Raw genomic sequence first — 17,262 nt, 5'->3', positions numbered from 1 at the left:
AAAATCTGTCAACCGTTCCCGCTGGTCATTGAATTCCACATTTGCGGATATCAGTGACAATTATTCTCATTTTTGAGCAAATTGTAACTGGCTTTCCGTTATATTTCCGTAAATGACTTTTGTTCGCGAAAGCCTAATCTTAAAACATGGGCGAGCAGACAGTGCTGATATTTGCAAGCAAGTTTGCTTGCCCAATGTAGGACTGGCAACGTAATGTGTGCACTTGAAGAATAATGCTACTTCAGGTTTCTGACATAGGGTTCCTTAATTTCAACAGAAGTAACCTGTTTTTTTCAAATTTCAATTGGATGTCGTGAATATTGATAAACGATGAAACAAACAGCTGCTTAGAAGCTTGTCATGATTTTTTGTTTGTTTGATGGGTTCAAATCTTAGTTTTAATTTTCTGTATTTAGATACTCCAGCTTTAAAAACGCAGTCAAATTGTCAGAGTTTCCGCTGGCACTCGACTTTTTTTTTATTTTTCGTCGCAGCGGTATTTTAAAAGTCGGTTTCATCTGACACTAAGAACATTGGCAGGTTTGAGTTGTTTCAATGGCTTCGGAGCAAAATGAACAATATGTTTATAGAGCTTTTTTTGATACAATTTTTTGTTCAAAAAAACTGAACACATAGTTTGGTTTACTAATTATTTAGCTTTCTGAAAGCATTTCTAGCAATAAATGCTTCAACAGAGCGCAAGCAACTTTTTCAAATCAAATAACGTGGACTTGAAACAAGAGAACGTTAGTTCTACAAACGCTCTACAAATGTTCATTATCTATGTTTACTATATTATACATTTTGCTTCGTACACAGTATTTTTCAAACCTTTTACGCAAAATTAAAATATGGCCGACAACAACTCTATAAGAAGCGGCTATGAACACTTAACAGAGACACTGAATCATGCAAACCGTTCTCAGTTGTCGATTTCATCGGGGTTGGGATCGATCTCAAGTTTTCATGAACCCCCAGCACCATATGGAGTTTTTGGAAGTTATCCAACGATTATCTCAACTCAAAATTTGTCCGAAGAACAATCAAATGAAGGGCAAACAACATTGCATGAAGCTGTTGTTGGAGGAAGTGGTTACAACATACGGGACCGTGGCTCGCCTGTCACCGTTCTGCGGTCAATTGATCACGGTTCAAGATTGTCTCTTCCAGCAGGTAATTGACGAGGGGGGGGGGGGGGGGGGGGGGGGGTATTCAATGTTCTTTCTCTGTTTACAAAAACTATAAATGTGGGTTTTGGTTTCCGAATTATTAGCCGAAAAACTTTTAAAAAAACAAAATAAGAAAACTTGAAGAATTGATTGCTGATCTGTAACCAAATAAGTTGGACGCGCACTTATTCAACTAGCTGATGGGATGGCATATCAGGCAAAAATTCGATTAGTGAGCTGAATTTGTAATCATTAAGCAAAATCCAGAACCAAAGTTTTGTGAAAATATCTATGAAAATTGAAGGCTTTAATAGTCTTTTTTATAAAAAACTTCACGAAAACTAGGAAATGAACCTTAGATTTTTAACTATTATTATATTTAGTTATTCAAGGGAAAGATGTAGTATGTTTGATTTATAATTTTACAACATGTAACTTTAACCTTGGGGTTATTCGAATTTACATGTTTGAGATTTATAAAAAAAATTAATCGAAAGCTAATTAGTCGAAGAACAGTTAGTCGAAAAACAATTAAAAGAAGTTCTCCAAAATCCACTTGATGCTCCTAAGTTGTCAAGTGTCCCTAATAGTTGTTTTCACATGAAAAGAGTAGTTATAAGTACATGCAAAACAGATCAGTTTTCGGTTAATTTGCATCTCATTTACTCTTTTCAGTATCATCACGGCAAATTATATAAGTGTTAAAAAGTATTGGGCAAAGAACAGTGAATGCTAAAAATTACTTGTCAAGAGCTATACTGTAACAAAACAATGTCTGGATTTTTGGGGAACTGCAGATTAACTACACTGCGAAAATGCTCGAAACACAAAAATCGGGGGGGGGGGATTTTTATTTTATTTTTGTGAGCTGTTTTTCTCTGTTCAATTGCTATAGGCTCTATTAGGCTAACAAGCGGACATTGCCTAATAGGGGAATAGGCATTCACGAATTCCTTTCGCCTATAATCAATTTTTCACCTAAAATTCTACGCCCCAAATCACAATAATATAAAAAACAACACAATTGACCATCCCATCCGGGCAACGGCAAAACCTCAGCGGCCTATGCGTCCTGATACCGGACTTGAGCTTTGGAGCGTTTCAGCGCTCAACCATTAGATTTAAAGAGTAAAAATCTACATCAGTTCTGAAAAATTGCACCTCCGGAAAGTTTCACGTTCCGTTTTTCTTCATTATGATTAAACTGACGACATAGAGTTTGCCCCTGCTAAGTTTATCATGACTAAAACGCGTCTGAAATTTACCCATACCTCAAAATTAAGTCTGAGCAGAATTAGGTCACACTTTTGTAGCTTATAACGTAATTATTATACTAGTAAACAAATTGTTTATATATAAGCTAGTTTGCAGGCAATTACAACAAAGCCCATTTAGCTTACTGGTTACGGTTTGCTACGCAAATTAAATGTTACAAGTAGCCTCGCAGTAGTTGGGCGGGAGTTGAGCTGAACATAATTATTATTCATGAAGTTAGTTCCACTTGAAAATTAATATTGGTCAGTGTTATTTGTACTATAAACCGAGTACCGGTCATCCTAAAAACAGAATATATATATATATATATATATATATATATATATATATATACATATATATATATATATATATATATATATATACATGCATATATCAAAGATTACCCTAATATTAGGTATCATTATGATTGAGTTGTTTGTCGAAATGTTTTTGAAAGCAGCACTTTGTCGAAATGTTTTTGAAAGCAGCACTTTGTTTCTTCATCTATCTTCAATTACTTTTGTAGGGATTTTAAGAGTTCGGGTATTTGGTTAAGTTAACTGGTGCTCGATGATCATTGGTAAAAAATATACTGTTAAAATCACAGAAAACCGGTAAACCACCTGTAAACAGTTACTTGCATATTCTTTAGTAGTTTATCAGAACCATCGAATTTTTTGTATCTCCTAAAAGTTGTTTGCATCGGCTGAACACAGTTGAAAACTTCATTGCTTTAAGTTCCAGTAATGACAAGAGAACGTACAGAAAAAAATTCGTAGGCAGTACTTCCATGAATTTTTTGCAAACTTTAGGGCTAAACAATCAAATTAACAATTTTTACAATCAATTTCTTTTTGTAGCAGCTTACTAATGGTTTTTTTTCGTAAAATTTCTATCTGGATGTGTTTAGAGATTAGAACGCTGAAATTCGCCGACTTTTAATCAATTCATAAAGATAATTGAACGAATTAAAAATGGGAACAGTACTGAAGTTGCCCTTCGAAAACAGTTGACTTATTTTGTAATGGGAACCTATAATTTTGCTACCGAGTTCATTCGAACTCTTCGTTTTAAAAAAAATGATCACTTTGCACTAATTTTGTTTTCCTTTTCGCATCAAATCACAAGCCGTCCAATCATAAAAAGGAATTTTTTTTCAATTATTTGATGTTTTTGTTTTTTAGCAGTCCACATAACTGTTGTTTGTTTAAAATTTCGAGTGCATCAAAGTCTTATTTTTTGTCTGTCGAGTTTATTCACATCTTCTTTAATCCTAAGATCTTTTGAAATCAAGCCACAGGCTCCTATGCTCGAGTTCACTTAATTTACCGCTCATTTTAACGAGACCCCCTTGTGGTCTATTTGATTTGCATTATAGTTCTTTTCCAATAATATTCGTTCAACTTAAAATCCAGCAATTAATTTAATAAACAATTGTAAGAATTGGTTGATCTACTAAAAATTTATAAGCCACAAGTAGAAGACCAATTTGGTTTATTTAGACTGTTGAAACCAATCGCACTTAACCAGAGAAAAAAAGTAGACCCCTCAATTTATCTAATTACCAGGATTTTCCAGTCGTGGACATCAATCTGGGAATAATTTTTTTGGTCTGCTATTGTTTGTTCTCACAACAATTTTAGTCTGACAAATATCAGTCTTATGGAAAACAAGTTTTTCTAAGATCTACCTTCAATTACTGCAATTGAACATCACACATTAGCTATTCCTATTTTTAAAGGTATTCACTAAAGAAGGTTTTGTTGAAATCTTCGGATAACGCAAAATGATGATGACTATTTTCGACACCCTCAAGAGCAGTTGTCGTCGAATTTTGAAATAAAATTTGTGAAGAGTTAAACATTAATATTAAAAATTTTTCAAAAAAATACACATAAAGAAATCAAAATTCTCTAAAAGTTTCATAACCCGTGGAATACACAAAATGATCAAATTTACCTTCTAATTGTTATGGTGGGAAGATTCAAAAAGTTAATTGTCGGATATATTGAATAAATTTTTATCGAGACCTTATTTGTGTATAATTTTTTTTCATTTTTTTGTGTTTAAAGACTAATCTGTCTTGTTGATGGCCGCAATTCAAACCTGAAGATAAAAAATCTCTTCATAAAGAGTTGACAGAGTTCAATTCAATTCAGCAATATTTACAACATATTAGTAAGTGCCACCCACCTAAAGGGAAATGCATTCTTGTTTTTGATTGCGTTTGCAGTAGTCTGCTTATAGGTTGTACTTAGCCAACATTCACCATAGCTTAGTAAATGCAAATAATTCCTCATCATAGCTTTAGAAAGAAGCTGTGATAACTCTTTTTTATTAACTTTTATTCAAATATGACATATATTTCACCTTTACTTATTTTCAAAACTTGCTGTGTTCTAAAATAAAAAAAAATCTCCTTCCAAAAAAAATTCTTCAAATTTACATTTTCTTGACAATGAATCAGTTTACGGATTGCTCAAAGAGGACGCTGTAAAACGCAATTACTTTGATTTGATCGCTTTTTAAGTAATCTTTTACTGGACTGTTAGTCAATAGCTGTACATGTTTTGTACATTGTTTTGACATCATTTAAATTTAAAACGAAACAAGTGAAAAAAAATATGATTGTTTGTCTAGATTTAAACTCCACTGTCACTCTCAAAAAAGAGGAACCATCGGGTGAGCTGTGACCCGGGTTGAATTTTTCGTTGATTTCATATAAAGATCAAATATGATTTCAATTTGACCATAATTGCTTTTTAGTAGGATCCTACTATGAAACCAAGTAAATATTTTATGATCCTCGTATGGTTACACAGAAATCAAAGATGGTCCTATTACGATTACCAAGATCCATACAATTTTTTTTCCTTGAACTGTTTTTTTTCTTTTTTTCGATAAGGCATCACTTTTTTTATTCCCTCTCATCTTTTTGTGATCAGGTAAAAGACCTTGCAGTGCTATAGTCATCGCAAGTTTGTTTGTAAATTTAACCTAACAAGTCTATCCATATGACTAAAGTTTTCATATTCTCTAAGGCCCGTTTTTACCTAAAAATGTCCATTTATCAGAAAATTTTTTGTGCATCTAACTCTAAAATATTTTTGAAACACGTATTAAATCCAATGTTGTTGCAATAATGCACCCAAATAGTCAACTGTGGAATGAATATACAATATATTAAAGTTAAATGCCCTTCGACTACATTATATGGGAACTTGTGGCGTCAGTCAATTTTTTATCTACCATATTTGACCTTGCATGATTTCCAGGATTATTAAAAATTTCTAACGAACATGGATATTATTCAATACTTTGGCCTAAATTTTTGGATTGATTATTGTACGATTTTCAAGAAATCTTACATGATCGTTGCATGAATACTAAGAAACTATACGTATCATTTATGACCTAGCAAGCTAACTAATAATCTCATATGACCTAGCATGATAAAAAAGAATCATATATAACTAATTATGATTACTAAAAATCATATATGACCTAGTATGAAATTATATTTGATAAGAAAATCATTTCAAACTGAATTTCTACAATTTGTTTTTGTTGTCTGGGAATACCAAATTAAAGTTAAAGGTAACTTTACAGTTTGGTTTCATATACAAAAACAATTTAGAGTCTGTCCTATAAAGCTGGATTAACCGAACGTTCGAAAAACGTCAAAAACGCGCAATCGAGCATGCAAATGATCATTGTGGCCATTGTTTTTAAAGTGTTCTATTATTCTAACTGTATGGGATGACACGCTATGCTTCCACAACTACAATAACTCTATATGCTTCAGTTCAATTTGCACATGCTGAAAAACCTCAGGAGGCTTCTACCCAAACATCGCATGAAGTTCTTCAAGTTCCCGTATCCATTGAGGAAAACCCCCGTAGCAGTGAGATACTACAAGTGGGATTCTTCAATCAAGTCAGAGATAGGACCGATAGTGAGAGCAATCGTGGACTTCACGATTCCTTGCTGGTTTCACAAGAACATAAAAGCAGTACAAGTCCTATCGCTATCAGTCGAGGAACCGAAGACTCGGTTTTAATTCCAGGTGAAGCATAAGAAAGCAAATTTAGTTTTTAGAAATCAGAGCTAAATTTCCTCCTAAGTCATGAACCTTTTCAGATGTACTACTAATGTTAATATGTCAGTTTGTGTAAACCCCCCGTAGAAACTGTTTCAAAAAGCACTTTTGGCATTGATTTAGTTTTATCCTGGCTCAACAAGTTACTTGCCAACGATTTACAATTTTCATCAACGAGTTCAATCAGATTTTTTGATATTTCATTGCTTTTTATCAGTCGTTTCACTCGCTCTTTTTTGTAACAGTTCTGATATGACGATTAATTGGATTAATTCCTACTGCAAAATTTAAACTTTTATTTAATTTCTTAGTCGTGATAAGAAATGCACGAAATTTCAAGTTTTTTTGCAGACGATCTGTGTGGCTTAAAAAATACAATTAAAACAAAAATAGCTTGTTTTGTTGCAAGCTTTTGAGGTAAATTGAAAAGCTTTTCATGGTTGTGCATCTACTTCAAGATAACATTTGGCATTATGCAAAATTATATTTCATAGTGCAAATCGCTGAATTATTATTCGTTTGGTCAACTGATTATTCTTTGCACCTTTTGTAATTTGACATCTGCAAATTGTTCGAATTATTTTAATTCCGGTTTTATTCAAACTGCATTCAGCTTTAAATTTGAGCGCGAATAGCTAACAATTATTTGAACTTTCTTGTTTCCATATACAAAACATTTTCACGATTGTTTTTGAGATTTGACTTGCTTTTTCGTACTGTTACTATGCAACAATTCATATTTTCCAAGCTGTTCTCATTTTCGTTGTTATAGTAAGGAAAAGCTCCATCGGAAACTTGCAGTGACTAAATGGAAAAACTTGTTTCCATTCAGTTTTCATTTTTCATTAAGTGGTTAATTTTCGAAAAAGCGAAATTTCAATAAATTTGCGTTTCGTCGAATCTAGGAACGAAAAATTGTTCTCAGTTTTCACCACCATTCGTTTAGCCATTCCAAAGATTCCGTAGAGGCATTCAAAACTTTGAAATAATTATATATTGGAAAAAGCTTACTTTTTTTGATGAGTATTCATGGATAAATTTTACCTGTTACCACAAATTTGACCATGTCAATAACCTAAACTTTATTGTCCGACTTTTGTTTGTAATTATTTGAGACATGTTTCATGGACTAAAATGTTTTTTGTGAACAATGTTACGTGTAATCGCAAAACTGCAAATTGGCTTGTTAATCCGAAACTAAAGGTTGTCCTAAATTTTGACGCTAGCCCAAAAACACGCAATCAGTACATAACAACGAGTTTTGTATTCTTTAGCTATAATTTTTAATTTGTAAATTTAATATGAAAAATTATGAATTTCTGAAATCAGGTGTGTCGTTTGTATGTTAAGTATTACCAAGAGCTGGGATAACAGTAGAACGAGAACACGTTTCATATGTTTAAAATTGAACTTATTTGAAACAGCAGCAACATATTTATTAAATTGTTTTCAGACAACATTTTACATACCAGTAGTAGAAAATAAATGAAATTGATGAAGTCATATAGGCTTGGTTCACGTTTTTAAATACAACAGTTTTAAATTTCTATCGTTTTATTACCAAATGATATAATAGTTTCATTGTTTTTCACAGACAGGGAAACAACGCAACCGCCTCATGAAATCAAGGCTCGAGTTGAAGCCAATGACCGAATCAAAGACTACAGAAAACACTTTAGTCAAATTGCGAAAAAACTGAACAATCTTTTGCAAGAAGTCGACGATTTGGAAGAAAAACACAATGAAGTGATTAACTCCACAAATGGTGAAGAATTAATGCAACGTGAACAAGTTTTTAACGAGACTGTCGAAAATCAAAAGAAATCAGTAGAATCGTTTCAGACAGAAATTAATAAGCAGTTGGCTCTGATAACTGATAAGTTGGAGACGTTATTAGTACCGGATTGTAAAGAGGAATTGAAGCAGAAAACAAATGAGCATTCAGGCTCGGGTAAACTGCAAAGGGGAGTTGAAACAACAATGTCAGTACAGAGAAGAACGGCTGAAGAAAGGCGTCTGAAATCATTTAGCACAAAATTAAAGTCTGATGAAAAAATTTTATGTTGGCAGGCAGTTTACAACTTAAACCGAAGCCAAATTATGTGTTTAAGTCGACTTCCCGATGTTGTTCAAATACTATGCATGGACTGTGAAAATGATACTATTGAGCTAGAACGAACAGTGACTTGGGAAAAATCGAGTAAGTTGTATGAGATAGCAATGACAAGTGACAACACTCTCTATGGTTGTATGAAAGATATAATTAACAACAGATGGAGAGTTTGTGTGCTGAGGCAGAATGACTTCAGCGAGAAGAGAGAGATTGACACTAGTTTCATTAATGTCCACAACACGCCTAATTATCGGTGGCTTCTGAGAGCATGTGGTAACAGCCTGGCTATTATCACTAGACTCGATAACCACAAAGACCAGGTGTACAGGGTTGAGACTGTTTATATCTACTGTGGGGGCACTTAATCTCACAGAGTTGAAGTTGGCATTGAGCGAAGCCGAGTTGCGGAGAGTTTACTAAACATCGGTCGATATTTGATTGTCGAAGCGAGCAAGTTCAATAGAATCGCAATTCTGCCACTAGATGATAATTGTTCAAACGAAGAGAACGAGACAAAATCCCCGCAGAAGTATCAAAGAAATCGCGATCAGCTGGGGGAGAAAATTGTAGGTGGCATCAAACATATCACACTACTAGACACAGGGTGGATGTTTGAGCTAGCATGGTTGGGTAGAGACAAAATTGACGGAAACCAAGACATGAATGGAAAAATTGGCGCTAGTGAAAATGGCAGACGTACCAAAATATAGAAATTTTATTGCTGGCCAATCGCAATCGAGAAAATGGGACCCAGGTTTCGGTCCAGACCTAAACTGAGCTATGATCAGACCCAATCGAGCGCATACCCCTGTGTTCCCAGACCGAAATTACAGGGTCTGGAAAGCGGTTCGAGCGCACAATAGTCTGGACCATGGTCTGATTTCGGTCTGATCAGAGATCAATTCGGTCTGGAAGGTCTGATCACAGTCTTTATAGTATGGACCATGGTCTGGGTTCGGTCTGATCAGAGATCATTCGGTCTGGAAGGTCTGATTTCGTGTGCATTATGTTTTCAATTTTTTTTTTGTTTTTTATTGAGGGATGTTGGCTCTGCCAATAGGCAGCAATAAAGCAGCGTTCCGATCAGACACTCATCTAAAGTCCGATGACTCTGATCAGAAACAAGGAGTCCAACTGATAGCAAATGCCGGTCGGTCCCCTCAAGAGGAAATTTTGATTAACTGAAGATCACGACGTTTCTTGTGGAAAGCTGTCTAAGTTCATCCATTGAGTCAGAAATATGAACTAAGGGGTATGGTAAATAAATTTTTTTTCCCAACAGTTAGGTTTCGTTTTCATTAGCAATATTTTCAGAATTGGCTTTTCCTTAGAGGATTTTAATACTGCAGACACCAGTTTTTATGAAATGAAAATATTATAGCAAAATTAAGAGATTTGTTCATTATTAAAATCTTTCTCTGATCAAACTATTTTGAGCGCACTTTAGTCTGATCATAGTCTGATTAAGGTCTGGGCAATGGTCTGAAATTGAGTCTGGACCATGGTCTGAAGATGGTCTGACTATAGTCTGTTTATAGTCTGGACAATGGTCTGAATTTGGGTCTGATCATAAGCTCAGTATAGTCTGGACAGTGGTCTGGGTTCGGTCTGAAAAGTCTGATCAGAGATCATTTTGGTCTGGAAGGTCTGATCAGAGGTAACTTCGGTCTGGAAAGTCTGATCAGAGGTCATATCAGTCTGCATAGTCTGATCATAGCTCAATTTGGGTCTGGACCTAAACCTGGGGAATATTGTTTTCTGATTGGCTGATTGCTCAACAAATTCTCCGTGTTTTAAAATAGGATAATCGAGTTAACGTAAAATAGCTCAGAAATTGCGATAAGCCGAAAAAGCAAAATTATATTTTTTTGGGGGGAACTGATCTCTCGCTCGGTTGTGATAGATTCATATCAGGTCCCAGGGGCCGCTGAGGCATGGCCAGATGCGGTAGAAATCATAATATAGCAATAGGCTAAGTCCAATTTAGACTAATTGAACACTTAAAAGTACAGTGTTTTAAATTTCTCAACCAATCGCTTTCGTTGAAATTTCTACATTTTGGTACATCTATTTGTTAAGACGTCACCGGAAAAAGTGGTTCAGAGGGATATCTATTTGTGGGTGACTCCTCGCCCAATGGATTGAAGTGTTCTGTTTATGAATTAGATTTGGACGAAATAAAAGATGGGGAGAGCGTACAAAGTCGGAAGGATTTACAAATGGATCATTTCTACCCAAAGTGCAGTGTGGATTGTTCAGCCCTATTTGGAATCGAGGGAGACCTTGATGAAGGTATTGCGTCAGTAGTGAAGCCGGAATTCGAGTAAATAAAGTACACCAAATGTAACCAATTGAAGGCATTACTTTACGCTACCTAGTTGAAAAGCCAGACCAAAATTAATTATGCCCAGTTAAAAAGGGGCCGTCGCGCGTTCAAAATCACAGTCTAAAACTTTCGTTAAAGACAGGAAAATCCGGACATGAATGTATGACACCCCAATCTGGCTACTAATCCAAATTTTCTGGTCAAAATTGCGGATTATGTAAAGAACTCATTTTCAATTTATTTAATACTTATATACTGAGATTTCAGGTATTTGTAAATTACAGAAGAAAATGCTTTTTTTTCAAAAAAGAAAAATGTTTAAGAGCTATTTATAATCAGGGGTTGGGGTTGATAGACTTAGGACTAGCAGTAAGGCAACCAACAAATGCTTATTTGGTAGTTGGATTGAGCCTAAGGACAATGAACAACATTCTGAAACTCGGGACGAAAGAACAATGCTTGATAACTAGGGACCTCAAAAGTTGACCGAGAAATGGGATCTATACTGTTGCGGCCCCCAGTGTTTATGAGCGCTATTATAAATTAATTGTTCCCGGGTAGAGGTTTTGTCAAAAATAATGAAAGATTAGCGATGGACAGCGGTGAAAAAACCTTTTTTTCACCGCAAAGCGCCTGCATATTTTGGCGATGAATGCGGTGAAAATTTTTGTTCACCGCATTCACCGGTACACGGGTTTGAACCACTCTGATCCTGCAAGTGGCAAACTTCTTAGTCCACTGCGCCATCTCTCACGTTAATTTTTTTCCTGTGAATGAAACAAGCGTTGAAATTAGCGTTGAATATTTGTAAGGTTTGCGATTTTTGCGATGAAAATTTTTTTCTCACCGCATTCTGCTGGTAGCGATGAAAAATTTTATATTTGCTTGTTGTTATATAGCTTGTTACTATGTAGACAATTCGCACGTCCACCATGGGACGTGCAAGATATATGCCCACCAATTTGGCTTCAGAGAACTGGGAAGGATCTAGTTTAAAATTTATCTGCTACTTGTAAACGAGTAATATAAAACAAAACAATTCGCCGTTAAAACCTGCCTAAACTGATAAAACAAGAAATCCAAAGTTTGTAGTCGTTCATGCAAATATAAAACGAAATTTCAGTTATGGAGTTTACAGAAGAACGATACTTAATATTTGCCAACTATTCAAAAAGCAGATGCTCTCGATAACGCAACAACAATTCCACTGTTCATATTTCTGCTGGATATTTTTTGAAAATCTTTGAACATAGTGACCAACAACAGAATAAGTGATTATTCTTTTATGATTAGTCATCATCTAAACGATTAATTCTTGAGTTTAAACACAACATGTTGATTTGATAAGCATACTTTTCATGGTTTTAAAAACAAAAGCTTAACGTTATGTACCGTCAAACCAGCAACCATTTGGTAATTTAAGCACAAAATCATCAACAAGTCCACTTGCACGATATTTTGCGCATCATATTCTACAGGCGCGGACCTATGAAAGTATGTTTTATTTATAAAACTGCATAACGTTCAGAGCGTAGAAATTTCCATTTCACTCTCAATTTAAGTTACGCCTCTTGGTAAATTTGAGTGCATTTTCTTTTTTACGGGCCCTGTTGGCAATAAATATTTGCAGCTTCTGCTAAAAGAGATGCTTGTCAATGAAAGTAATGATAATGGATAATATTTCCTCGAGCTTTTAGTCTGAAAAATTTGTCGGTCACTATCCCTCATACAAAGATAGGTAAATTTAGTAAGATATTTGCGTGATTTTTACACTCACTTTTGTCTGCATGCTACAGTCGCTGCTTCTACTGCTCTTTTACTTATGCATATAACTGAAGGTATGAACAAACGCAGCGGACAAACACAATTCATATATTCACATGCATTTACTGCAGTTCAGCTGTATTTCAGGTGCTTTTACACCTGAACTTCACCTGAACTTCTGGTTACCTGAACTTGGTTCAGGTAAATTTACCTGAACTTTTTAGTGTGTGCTTCTAGAAGCTTAAAGAAAGAATTTTGTGAACTACACTCCTCTTTTTTCCTGCTTTATGCTTACACTCGATGCAAACTTTGCTGCGCATTATATTTGTTTCCACTTAAAAAGTTGAGTTCCGAATGGAGGATGTTGAGAGCTCATCGAACACTTCAACCCGGGTCGAGGAATTCGTCGAAATTTATGTAAGAAATGCGCTGACAACCGCAGAAAAAAAAATATTTTTCAGCGGCTTTATCTTACATAATTATCCGCTTAATGTGCTGAATTTCAAGCACCTTTCTTACATAATTTCAGCACTTTTCAGCACATTAAGTGGATAATTATGTAAGATAAAGCCGCTGAAAAATATTTTTTTCAGCGACTGTCAGCTCATTTCTTACATAATTTCAGCACTTCTCAACACTTTTCTTGCACATTGTTTTGCATTATTCACCACCTTTCAGCCCATTTCTTACATAATTTCAGCAATTCTCAACACTTTTCTTGCACATTGTTTTGCATTATTCACCACCTTTCAGCGCATTTCTTACATAATTTCAGCACTTCTCAACACTTTTCTTGCACATTGTGTTGCTTTATTCACCATCTTTCAGCGCATTTCTTACATAATTTCAGCATCTCTAAGCACTTTTCTTACATAATTTGCATAACAATACAATTTCAAGGCCACCTATTAGGCAATCATACAGGTTGTAACTCGTTTGTATCAAAAAATTATTAACAGACGCTTTTCATGAATTTCGACCTTTTCTTCACCCAATTCAAAAATCTTTGAAAATTTCTTTTACAAGTCAAAACTTTGGCATCTGTTTGTACACTAAGTCTAAAAGTACGCAGAAATTGAAATTTTCACTAGTGCTGAAGTTTGTAAGAAAAGTGTGGAAAATATGTAAGAAAGGTGCTGAATCAGCTGAAATTAAAATTTTCAGAAGTGCTGAAAATATGTAAGAAAAGTGCTTAATCATACGCTGATTTTATGTAAAAAATGCGCTGAAAGGTGCTGAAATTTTTTTTTCAGCGGATTCACCATATGCTGAAATTATTTAAGAAAGTTGCTTAATCATATGCTGATTTTATGTAAGAAATGCGCTGAAAGGTGCTGAAATATTTTTTTCCAGCGGATTCACCAAGTGCTAAAAATATGTAAGAAAGGTGCTCAATCATATGCTGATTTTATGTAAGTAATGCGCTGAAAAGTGCTGAAACATTTTTTTCCAGCGGATTCACCAAGTGCTGAAAATATGTAAGAAAGGTGCTCAATCATATGCTGATTTTATGTAAGAAATGCGCTGAAAGGTGCTGAAATATTTTTTTTCAGCGGATTCACCACCAAATTCTTGTTTTTCAAAGCATTCATCACAAATCTTACACAATTTCAGCGCATTAATCGGATTTCTTACAAAAATATCCGCTTACAGCTGCTGACCCCTCGACGCGGGAACAGAACCAACAGCGACGGTTTCCTCGTCAAGGGGTTGTCCTGAAAACATTGATTTATTCATGCGAATGATTAGCCTGCCTCGTCTGGCATGTGATCAACTCTCTCGTGATCTTATGGAACATATATTGGCAGAAATTCGTTCAACGGATTGGAATGCTTTCATTATGTTTCAAGCGACATAGCACTGATTTTAGCGACACGACTCCCTCCTTAGAAGATTGCGATACCCTAGTTCAAAACTAATGCCAAATTTGCAAACATTTGCAAACTTTTGCTCATAATAATGCCAAATTTTTAAAATTTTAAATTATCTTTTCACAAGGTCCAATTTGCAAAATTTTGCAAATTAATGTTACGTTTGCAAAAATTTGCAAACGATTGACCGAGTTCGTTCCGGTCGAGCTCTGCTTAATTTATCAATGTGGGTTATTTTCCTAACCATTTTTCAGAGATTGCTTAGTTTAATTGAAAAGGTTCAAAGTACACCATGTAAACGATTTGTGTGGAAAAATCACCCCACGAGGTCAACTGCGAACTATAAGAGACACAAAAATTCAGACCTGTTTGCAAATATTTGTAAAATTAATGCATTATTTTACAAAGATTGCAAATTTCGTTATAAATAATTGCAAATTTGACATTAAGTTGAAACTAGGGTACAACTCTTTTGTTTGATATATATGATAAGCAAGCGACACTCTATCCTCCGGATGTAGGGGTGGGCAGATGTGAAAAGTATGATGACGAAATGAAAATTATAAAGGATTTCAGTAACGAATCAGCCCATTTCACCAACGTGAACTTAACTGAGCAATAGTACGAAGATAAAATCAGTCAATTTCTCTCTACAATTCGCTCAAAATTAGACAAACATGTCTTTGAGAGTCTCGACGATTGCATACAATTAGTGGAAAGATACCGGCGAGAGAAGTTTGAGGATTTTTGCAGAGAGAACCCGAAAGAAGTGAAGTTCCTTCTGGGCAACCTAAGCGAACACCAGAGGGAGATTGCTAAACTCTTCGGTTGTTTAACAAACACAGTTGATGATCTTGTTAGCAGAGTGGGGGATGTTGAAGCAAGAGTAGAGGTGCTTGAAAAAAACAGAAAACGCCCTCAAATTACCCAAGAGCAATTTGATCCCAATACGTGAGTTGGTAGGATGGGAAGAGGATTTGAATAAGATTTCTGATTGTTTCAGAAACTCCCAAATTTTATCCATGTTTGGGCCACCAGGTGTAGAAAAAACATCGTTATCTCTCACCTATGCAAGTTCACATCAGAAACAGAGAGACGAGGAACAAACAGAATACGCTTACAGGCCATTTATCCATCTCTATGTTAAAGCACACGAAGTTATCATTAATGAGAATGGAACTGATGAAGAACTTAAGCAGAACATTGCCAAAAGAATTGGATCCCTTTTTCCAGCAATTGCTGAGGCACTGGATGAAACAGATAACGCACTTGAAACGCTTATGATACATGCCAGAGCACTTGCGAACCACGTCCGCTTTTTTTTGTCCTGGATAACGTCGACACGGTTATTCATGCTCAATTCGGGAACGTTTTAAGCAGCGTTCTGGAAGAGCTGATATCACTGGACAAAAGCGTCCAGATTCTGACTACATCGAGAGACAAGCGTGTAGACTGCGAACAACTGGACGTGGAATCTGTTGACTTGAAGCATTTATCAGAAGGTCACTGTGCGCAGTGGTTGAGGTCTGCAAACACAAGGGGAAAAAGATTAGCGAAGAATTAATTCCGGGAATATCGAGAGTTGCGGAGGAATTCCTTTAATTCTCATAATCATGCACTCGGTAGCAAAACGACGGCCAGATCTCTTAGCTAAAGAACTGGGCAGCATAAAGGCAACTGATGAATGGAGTCAACGATTGACAGCTAGCCTGCGTCTTTCATTCCAACTTCTGACGTCTGAGCAAAGTGATCTTATGAAATGTGCGAGCATTTTCAGCAGCAACTTTGAGAAAAAAACTTGGCTTCAAATGTTTCAACACCGTACCCAGCTGAGCAATTCGGGCAATGAAGCATTGCAGATGTGCTCCGATCTTAGTCTAGCCGAATTTGATGAAAGTTTGTCGATGTGTTATTTACATCCTTACATACAAGAACACATTCAAGATACAGTCATTGACAACGAATCCGAGTTAAGACATCTAAACGCGATTTTTGTTGTCACATACTTCGAGAAACTCTTGGGCATTGCCGAAGAGCAAATGGAGAAAGATTCTTTTGTCGATGTGGTGGGTATGCTTGCTTTAGACTCCCACAATATTCAAAAGTTTATAAGCCTTTTGTCAACTCAGAACCAACCCCAAACTAATATCTTCAAAAAATCTCCTCGAAGCAAAAAGAAACTGCAAAACTGTGTTTCGCTAGTGAACTCTTTGTGGTTCTTAGACAAAATAGGTCGCTACAAGAACACTTTGCCCGTACTTGCAACTAAGTTGGAAAGGATATTTCACCATGCCAAAATGAAGGCATATGAAATTCTCTGTAAATGTTTTCTTTCCCATAAATTAAGATTGCTTAATGGTCTGGGAAACATTGAAAAATCGAGGCCAAAAATTGAGGAAGCAGACAAGATGAATAAGTCTTTGTCATCGTCGCCATCTGTGAAGTTATTTTGCGATGGTCAAGTGCGATATGCAATGGGGCGTTTCACTCAAGTGACAGAAATTATTAAACACTGGCAAAAAGATTTCGACTGGGAACATACAAGTGCTGAAGAGCATTTTGTTGCAGCTGCTCATAATTTTGATTCAATTAGACATGGCACAGACGAAAAAATTCTTTTTTCTACAAAAACAGCTGTGGACGTAGAATGGTCCCGAGTTCAA

At 35.6% G+C, this 17,262-nt stretch overlaps 2 protein-coding genes across 2 annotated transcripts; both read left to right on the top strand.

The window, feature by feature from the left end:
- Window positions 1–851: 851 nt before the first annotated feature.
- Window positions 852–9,186, top strand: LOC142358011 (uncharacterized). The gene is made up of 3 exons (XM_075409485.1): window positions 852–1,173; window positions 6,232–6,492; window positions 8,120–9,186. The coding sequence occupies exons 1-3, from the start codon at window positions 852–854 to the stop codon at window positions 9,001–9,003; spliced, it is 1,467 nt and encodes a 488-aa protein (XP_075265600.1). The 3' UTR covers window positions 9,004–9,186.
- Window positions 9,187–9,221: 35 nt separating this feature from the next.
- On the top strand, window positions 9,222–11,178 carry LOC142358010 (uncharacterized). The gene is made up of 2 exons (XM_075409484.1): window positions 9,222–9,334; window positions 10,718–11,178. The coding sequence occupies exons 1-2, from the start codon at window positions 9,247–9,249 to the stop codon at window positions 10,963–10,965; spliced, it is 336 nt and encodes a 111-aa protein (XP_075265599.1). The 5' UTR covers window positions 9,222–9,246; the 3' UTR covers window positions 10,966–11,178.
- The last annotated feature ends 6,084 nt before the right edge of the window (window positions 11,179–17,262 follow it).

Source organism: Convolutriloba macropyga, unplaced genomic scaffold, assembly GCF_964194025.1.
Source record: "Convolutriloba macropyga unplaced genomic scaffold, txConMacr16.3 SCAFFOLD_914, whole genome shotgun sequence".
Taxonomy (NCBI): Eukaryota; Metazoa; Xenacoelomorpha; order Acoela; family Convolutidae; genus Convolutriloba; species Convolutriloba macropyga.
This window is presented reverse-complemented; position numbering and strand designations above follow the sequence as displayed.